General features: G+C 40.2%; 1 protein-coding gene across 1 annotated transcript in view; it reads left to right on the top strand.

The window, feature by feature from the left end:
- LOC109320749 (tumor necrosis factor receptor superfamily member 1A-like) overlaps positions 1–6,830 on the top strand; it is a 25,370-nt gene extending 18,540 nt beyond the window's left edge. Inside the window, exons 8-10 of the mRNA XM_019551008.1 lie at positions 2,857–3,159; positions 3,653–3,716; positions 5,376–6,830. Coding sequence (XP_019406553.1) covers positions 2,857–3,159; positions 3,653–3,716; positions 5,376–5,674 — 666 coding nt within the window. The 3' untranslated portion in view covers positions 5,675–6,830. The remainder of the gene's footprint in view (positions 1–2,856; positions 3,160–3,652; positions 3,717–5,375) is intronic.
- The last annotated feature ends 1,938 nt before the right edge of the window (positions 6,831–8,768 follow it).

The raw sequence follows: 8,768 nt of genomic DNA, 5'->3' as shown, positions 1-8,768 counted from the left end.
GTGGGGCTGTGCACCTCCTGGGTTAGATGGAGGTCCTGCACTCTGGCCAAGAACCTACGTGAGCGGTCAGACCTGGCTGACTGTTCTTCCCAGCAGATGTCTAGGAAGTTCAGGTCCCCCATGACTACCACATCCTTAGCCTTCACTACCTCTCTGAGCTGACCCAAGAATTCCTGGTCAAGCTCTTCTCCCTGGCTGGGAGCTCTGTAGTAGACCCCCACCATTAAATCTCTCACCCCTTGACTGCCTTGTACTCTGACCCAAAGCATCTCAGAGTGCCCCTCCTCTGACACCTTGCTAATTAACGAGGATGTGTATTCCTCCTTGATATAGTGCCATGCCCCCACCTCTCCTTCCTATCCCGTCCCTCCTGTACAACCTATAGCCCTTGACATTCACCGCTCAGTCATGCGTAGAGTCCCACCACGTTTCCGTGATCCCCATTATGTCTGGGCTAGTGTCAGCCATCAGGAGGGTGATAACCTTATCCTCATCTGTATTGGCAGTGCCTCCTAATTCTGTGCCATTAGCATCTTAAGAAAACTATTTTTTGTATAATTAACACTAAATTAAAATAATAAAAGATTAATCCCAATAGTGTTCCTTGATGAACTCCACTAGTAAAAACCCTCCAATGTGACACTTTTACATGACCTGTTGTCTCTGCATTAATCAGTTCCTTGCCACTACAATTCTTCTACTAATCCTTGTCCTTTTCCACTTTACCTAAATGTTTGTTAACTGCCACTGATAACGAAGTACCAAGATGTTGCATATGTTAATCAAAGACAGCCTTTTCAAGGAGAGTAGTCACTTGGATGAAATTTTGGTAAAATCTATAGTTTTTCCATGAAAAAATGATAGGTGTGTGTGTGTGTTATGTTTACCTAAAATTTTAACTCCTGATATCATGCAGAGGTGGGACATTCATGGTAATATTTTGAAGAAGACATTTAATAATAGTAGAAGACATCTAATAATAGTAGAGTCTCCAAAGGCATTTGTTTAACTGCTGTTCCACACACACACACTCACTCACTCACTCTCTTCTGCAAGGTCTGTTTGAAAAATCAGGAATTATGCTTTATTTAAGTCATTGAAGTACGTTAGTAAGGGAGCAGCATGCAATTCACAACATTTTAAAGTGTTCTATATTTTGTAGAGGCTTCAAAAAGTAATTGAGACCAGTTTGATCAAAATGTGGTAGTGGGGGAGCTGGTGAGATTTTTTTTTCCACTAAAACTTTCTTCACAATATCAGAGCAGATATATATCTGCTAAAATGATCAACAGGGAAATAGTTGATGTTGGTGCTTTGGAGCCTGAAAAGTACACTTTCTTTTAAAGTTGCATCCTAATAAGGGATTGATGCAGACTTACAAAGTTGCTCAAGACCTTTTGAAAACCCTGTCTAAGCTAGCTCCAGGCAAAAATTCTTTTTAAGGGTGAATCCTGTGGCTTTTTCAACCCCAAGACTGGGCTTCAGGCCCTTTAAGTCAGTCCCAATGAGCTTAAATGCCCCGTGAGGACTTATTGTTATAGGGACAGAGTTTTTTATATGACCAAAATAATTTCAGCAATGCAAGCAACCTTTCCAAAATGAGCTAGCATTTTAGGCAGAGTACAGCAACAGAGGGAGTATTTTAGGTTAGCATGAAAAAGCCAAGTTTAAAATGCTACATATAAGTAGAGACAACTGTCAGACGTGATGTTCTCCTACAATTCATCTGGTCTCTCTGACTCCTTTGGAATTACTGTGAGCCTTCTAAGGCTCAGGAACAACATCTTGGATTCTGTCTCCATTATTTGGGGGTTTTCTATTTTTTTTTTTTTTTTTTTTGGAGAAGTTGAAGAACATTTTTTTTTCCCCCCCAAAAAATTTTAGCTCATTCATTCTCATTCAAAGGCTTCTACCTGGATAGCTAGTCATTACCTCTCAGACTGGTAAATCCATGCATGTAGTCTTTAGTTTATTGCCAACCCTAACAACTAAATAATAACAGTACCCTTGTTCTCCTGTCCCAGAGCAAGAATTTGACCCCTTTCCAGCCAGAGGATATGAATGTCCTGGGTAAACAGAAACCCAAAAGTGTCCATAATATTCCACAGAATGTCCCTCAGCTCACTTGAAGAACAGCTGACATATGTGCAAAGCTGAGATTCATGCTGATTTTCAGCACTTTCTCTGAAAATCTGCCTACAACAGATGTTGAGTTCATTGTGCCTGACAAACACAGAAGATGACCCATAATTTCCCTGCTTCTATATGAAAAGTTTGGAGGGGGGAGGTATTTGTCCTTATTCGCTTGTTAGCATCATCACTTCTAAATCTTTACAGAGAGGTGTCTTATTTGCGGGGGGCAATTAGTGTTCAATAGTGCGTCCACTGAAATACTTTTGAATAAAGGTGTACCAATACATAGGTGCTGACATAAAGAAATTTGACTGCATTGGAAATAGGCCTGATGTGGCTGATTAAATGGCCAGCTGCCAAACCCCCTCCTCTCTGCACGCCTCCCCCAGCCCTGGATGAGCTGCATCTCCGTCCCATGCCTCGCCCTGCCCTGCCCTGGGTGGGCAGCTCCTGCCCCAGCCCCACTCCCTCCCTCACTGTGGGAGCCTTGATCTGCCCCCTTCCCACACCCCTTCCACCAGAACAGATTTACTAGCTGCACACAGCTCTCCATGCTGCTAGGCTGTGTATTGGAAATCGGATTGGTACTGGCCAATATGCCTCTTTAAAAATTGGCTACTGGTATCGGCCCCAAAAATCTCTAACAGGTGTATCCCTACTTTTGAAAGTTTGCCTATAATACTACATACACTCTGTACTTAAAAATTATTTCATTCCTTACAGGAGTCTGAAGGCAGCACTGAAGTTCTCATTTTACCTGATATGGAAAATGGTCTAACTAGTGCACTGCCTTTGGAGACTGAAACTTCTGCTCAGAGTCCACAAGATCAAGCAGCCAACAGTCCCATTTCTGGATTAAAAGCCAAACTGCCTGAGGATAATGGTGTTGCAAGTTGTGAGAGCCATAAACTACTTCTTAATGTTACTAACCATACATCTGAAGAAGCTCCTCAGGGGACTGAAGCACCAGTGAAGCTTCTATATAACCATAATGCTTTTTATCCTCAAGAGTCTAATATGCAGAAGGTAAGTGGGAAATTCTCAGCTTGTTACAAAATCTGTGCAACTTTTATAATATCATGAAAGGTAAAACTGTTTTAGATACCCTCTATCATGCAGAAGGATGAAGAGGCTTCCCTCCTGCCACAGTATCCTAGATGTAAAAGGAAGCAAGGAAAATGAGTGTGTTCAGGAGGTATTAGAAATGTTCATCACTTCTTCTGGAAAACATTGTTTAATTTGTCACTGCTCAGTATGTACAGGAAAGCTAGTTTTCATGTTAATGCTATGACAAAATGCTGCACTCCCTAGCTTGCAGCAGAGCTAATTCTAGATGAACAGTTTTAAGTTTATTCACGTTTTTTCAAATTAATCTCTATTGTGAAAAGTATGGACTCTCAAACCTACTATTTTAGATATTGTTGCAACAAATTATCAAGGGGTTCAAGTATGTCTGCTATATATGAGCAAACTTTTATATTCTGATCTGTTGGAGTAAATACAGATGCTTATCTTGCAGGTTCAGGAATGGAAAGCCAGACCTCAGATAAAAGTTAAAGATCTATTTCATATTTCAACAACAGGTAGGTTGTTGAAGGTAACTCAGCATGTTATGGATTTAGAAGTGGTAGTAATAGAGTACTGAGCAAAATCGTTTGTTTTTTTTTTTTTCAGTTTCATATACATAAAGGAACAATTAAGTAAAGAATTAATAGATGTGAATTTGTTTAACGTTTTTAGAATAGTTTTCTCCTGTGTATTGTGATTACACCCCAGAACAATGGTGCATTAAAAAATTGTATTCCTTAGAATCTTAACAGGGGAGGGTGGGTGACTGGTGGCTGCGCTCTGCTGCAACCACCACTGGCTCTGACCCAGGCCCAAAGCGGTGGAGGGGGGTGGGGAGCGGTGCCGGTCCTGGCCCGAAGTGATGGTGGAGAGGTGTGGAGCAGCTGTGGCCCTGGCCCTGGCCTGAGGCAGGGGGGAGAGGGAAGGGGGCCAGATGCAGGACTCTGTCCCTGCCTGACCTCTCCCCCCAGCCCCGGTCACTCCTGGTGGCGTTTGCTAGTATTCAAGTTGTTGCGTACCAGCAGTTGAATCTGTATGTGGGGACATAAAGGCCTTTATCTGTAGCAACATCTTTTTCCATATAATTTTTATAATATAATTAAACTACATTCCATTTCTGATGTTAGGAACATCTGCCTTGCTTTTTGTTGATTAACATAATAGATTGGTAGGTACAATTCATTGATAAGAGTGGTTATAGATGTATTAAAAGCAAGTAAGACCTTAAAACTTCAGTGAAGAACTCACAAAGTAAGCAATGTTCCCTCTTAAGAGACCAATTTAAATTATACTTATGGCCTTCTTAAAAGATCATTTTTGACTAGGAAATCAATTTGTGCCAGTTCCTTGAAAGTTCGGTTAAAAGACGTTTCAAGTTAATCTGCACCTTTTTTGATGCATTTTTTTTCCTATAACATTCCTAACTGCTTGTTAACCAGTCCAGGTCAGGGTTGTAAAAAGTCTGGAAATATATGGACACGGCTTGTTTTTAAAATCATGCTCTCTACTCTGTTCAATGCTGAATTGTCATATCAAAAGAATAAGAAGATTCCACTCTGAGCAAATTAGTTCTGCTCAAACAAGAAAACTGTACTCTAAAAATCTGAGTTATATTCAAAACAAGTATAAGAAAATATATCGGTTGAGATGTTTTCTAAAGTTTCTCAGTGAAGTGGTGCATTTAATCTTCTACAGAAGGGCTGCAATGCAAAGTAAAACAAGCTTCTTCGTAATTCCTTGGGAGGAATCCAGCCGCTGCTGCTCTCAGCCTTTCCCAGATTAGGGAGACATGGGTCTGGGAAAGGCATGGGGAGCAGAGGAAAGGAAGGTGATTTACGGGTTAGAAGATTCAAACACTCCCTGTTGCAAACACTCTACTGTTGAAATTTCCCAGAAATTTGCAGTAGTAAAAATGAATGTCCATGACAATAGCTTAGTAGTATGTTTTGGATTAATTAGGTTTACTCTTAGTTGATTTACTCTTTTGAACTAGAATACCAGTGAATGTTAAATAACAGAATGGATCCTTCTCATAAAGGATAAATTAATTATTTGATTTCTTTTTTTTACAAGTATTTTTAAATAGCAGTTGGACTGGATTCATCTGAACTTAGTTCATTTTTTTTTAAACTAGTTTATTATAAAATATAACCCGATGTATCTTTTTCTTTCAGAATGGAGTGATATTTATTATTGTTTTATAAAGCAAGTGCCAGCACGTAACTGGAAAGAGCTCATCAGATGCTGTCTAAAGGACACTGAAATTGATAATATAATTCATGAATTCCCCAAGGATGTAAAAGAGCAGCATTATCAGATGCTAATTTATTGTCAGAACAGTTTGGGAATTGAGAGTACTATTACTAAGTTACTTGATCGCCTATGGAGTATGCAACTAAAGAGTTGCTATGAAAATATTGTAAATACTTTAAAAAGTAGAGATATTATAACCATATTAGATGCCAAAGATTAATCTATTTATTGTTGTAACAAATTGCACCTGTATAGATGTTTCTATATTCAAACTTACTTTAATGCATGTTGACAATTTTTTTTATTGTTGGTTAGGAAAGCATAAAATGTCAACAACAAAAAATGTGGGTAAACTAAGATATGGTTTATCTAAACTGCATGGATTGAACTGATAAGCAAGTGGACCAGACCTCTGCAGTGGCCTAAACCAGTAGCCAGGGGCAGGCACTAAGGCATACCACCCAGCCAGCTGGTTGCTGCCAGGAGCCAGGGGATTCTCCAAACCATGCTACAAAGCATCCTGGGGTACTGGGGGACCGTGCATTAACTTGAATCAGGAGGGGATCTGGGACAGAAGTTCCATAAATTGTTTTGACCTAAATCATCTAAGTCTGATATACATCCAACCAGTTTATCTTAAACCACTTTTGGCCATTTTGAAAGTGATTTATATACACTGAACTTCTGTTCTGCTATAGGTTTAAACCAGTTCCTGATCACTTAAACCTGTTTATGTGTAACTTCCGTCCTTAGCCATAATGCTGTTGTTTTGGGAATTGAGAAATGGCTGGATAATAGTATACCATTTATAGGAAATCAGATGTGTTTATAACTTGAGTTCTTGAAGCATAATTTGATGATGCTCTATCAGCACTTCATAAGGACTAAGTAATATTCTGAATCCCAAGTAACTTTGTATATGAAATAGTGTGTTTAATTTATGAGAGTACTGCAATAAGAATAGATTTCTTTGAGGATTTTGTCCAAAGTGGTAACCAAAATCTGTTCAGTCCCTGACTTCTAGCATTCAGTCCTCTCATTTAGCATGGTTTGCATTCTTTGTATCTAGATGTATAACTTTGCATTTTGCTATATTAAACTGCTAGCTATTTGAATTGTATCAGCTTGGCAATAGAGGGTAAAAAATGTGTGTAAATATGCTGCTTATTTACTTACTTTTCCTATCCAGTGTAAATCTTAGAATTATGCAAGAGAATTTCTACTTAAAGTCTGTTTTGATTTTTTTTTTTTTTTGTATCACTTTTCTAATAAATTGTTTTTCTATTTCCTAGCATATGTTCTTTTTTTATGAGCAAGTACTCTACTTCTGAGCACCCTTCATTAGTGATACTAGAATACATGGGCCTGGGAGTAAAGGTGGTGTGTCAAGATTTATTTTTCTCCAGTCCTGGAAGCAAACAGGATTAGCAGTTTCAGTGGTAGTTGAGAAAAGAACGCACTGCATGTGCAAAGGTATGTTTACTACAGTGGCTGTCAACCGTTTTAGACTCAAGATCCCCCTTCACAGACTCCAGGTACATCTCAAAATGCCAACTCTTAATTTTCACTCATTCTTTGACTGCAGAAAAATAATAGAGCAATTCTTCCATTGCAAAGAGCTCAGAAAGATTACAGCAGGTTCTGATCTGTTTAGTGGTATGAATTCCAATTTGAAATCTCTGGCTTTACTCTGTAAATCATGTTTGCATCTCAAGAGCGGTGACATTACATGGCACCTGTGAGAGGATCTCAAGGTGCTCCAGGATACCATGGCACCCTGACTGAGAGTTACTGGTTTATTAATTACCCTAATTAAGATCATAGTCTTAACCAAGACCTTTTTAAGGCCTATCATCATTAAGGGTTTAATTTGTGATATAACATATGGCTTTCCACTGGTATAGAAATGTTAATAAGGGGTAACACTGTACTAGTATGTCTTTGTTAAGGACTTGCACAAGGGCAGCTGCATTTGATGGTTAAATCTATTTGTAGGCAGGGACTTTGGACCTTCTGCCAATCCATTTGAAGCATGGATTGGGGTGGAAAGAAGGAAGCAGAAAAGCAAGTGTAAAATTAAAACTTTAGTGTTAAGCTATCACACCTTAAGTTCTGGAAATCCTACCTAACGCAGAACAAAGCTTGAAATTTTCCTTTTGTGAGAAGTGCTGGCTTCAATATGGTTACAGAATAAAATTAAATTTTTCAAAAACACAAGTTCTGTTGCAAAACAGAAGTTCTGAAAAGTCTTCCATCTTAGAAGTGCTTACACAGTGTTTCTGAAATGAAATGTGTTTTCTAGAACCTAAGCAGCTCAAACAAGGTTGAGATTCTTGTCTCTTTTGAAGCTGATGGTTTTGCTGCTGCTGTTCATAGGTGTGTGGCACTCAAATCACAACAACTCCCTCAGATTTGTACAGCACCTCCCCAGGGTCCAGGGCTTTGAAACATCATGGCCATGGAGACCATGTAAGGGCTTGCAGCTCCACAGATCTGAGCCAGCTGCCTTCTCTTGTTACAATCCAGGTGTACCTAAGAGGCTACCCTGCTCCTAGCAGGAAAACAGGCAGATTCCTAATAGCCCCCTGCCTGGGTTTGCTGAGAACACATGAAATAAATCAAAGGCTATGTTCCACAAAACACTTGGGTTTGTGAAATATTTTCCACCTCACTCTAAATGTAAATCCATAAGTAACTATCTGGCTACTTTTATAGCTTTATCAAATACAAATCCTCAGCATCTTGGACATGCATACTTAACCCCTGTGTAGCAGGATGGAGGCCCCGGGGTAGCTGTGATGCCCTCTGGTGGTCAAGCACTTCCTGCTTTCCTTCATCTCCTTGAACTACCCTTCCTTTACTTCACCTGTTGTGTTTTGATGCAACTAATGAGGCCTCTATCCTCCCCTGTAGCCACACCCATACCTAGCAGGTGTTAGTCAGACAACACCCTAAACCTTTCCTGTAGGGGCCTCTGCCCTCTTGGCTTTAGCCCACTGTTATTCTGGCTGCCACCCTCTAGCCATGGCCCACTTATTTCAGTCTGGCCTTGTTGACCTCAACCCTCTGTGTATGTTGGGCTCTTGGCCCAACCTTGGGCTCAGACCTGGGCAAAGCTGCTCTTTTACCTCTTAACCCTCTGAGGCCTCTGACCCAGACAAGTCCATTTATGTACCTCTTGGCCTCCTGGGTCCCAGATCCAGACCAGGCAGTTCTGGTATCGCTTAGTCCCTTTACAGTCCCTTACCCCTACAGGGCTCTGCAGAGCTCTTCTTGGGTGTCCCTGTGGCTTCCATGCCACCTGCATAGCCACA

The sequence above is a fragment of the Crocodylus porosus genome, unplaced genomic scaffold, assembly GCF_001723895.1.
Source record: "Crocodylus porosus isolate Cpor-Errol unplaced genomic scaffold, CroPor_comp1, whole genome shotgun sequence".
Lineage (NCBI taxonomy): Eukaryota > Metazoa > Chordata > Crocodylia > Crocodylidae > Crocodylus > Crocodylus porosus.
Note: the sequence above shows the minus strand (reverse complement) of the source record. Positions and strands in the feature narration are given on the sequence as shown.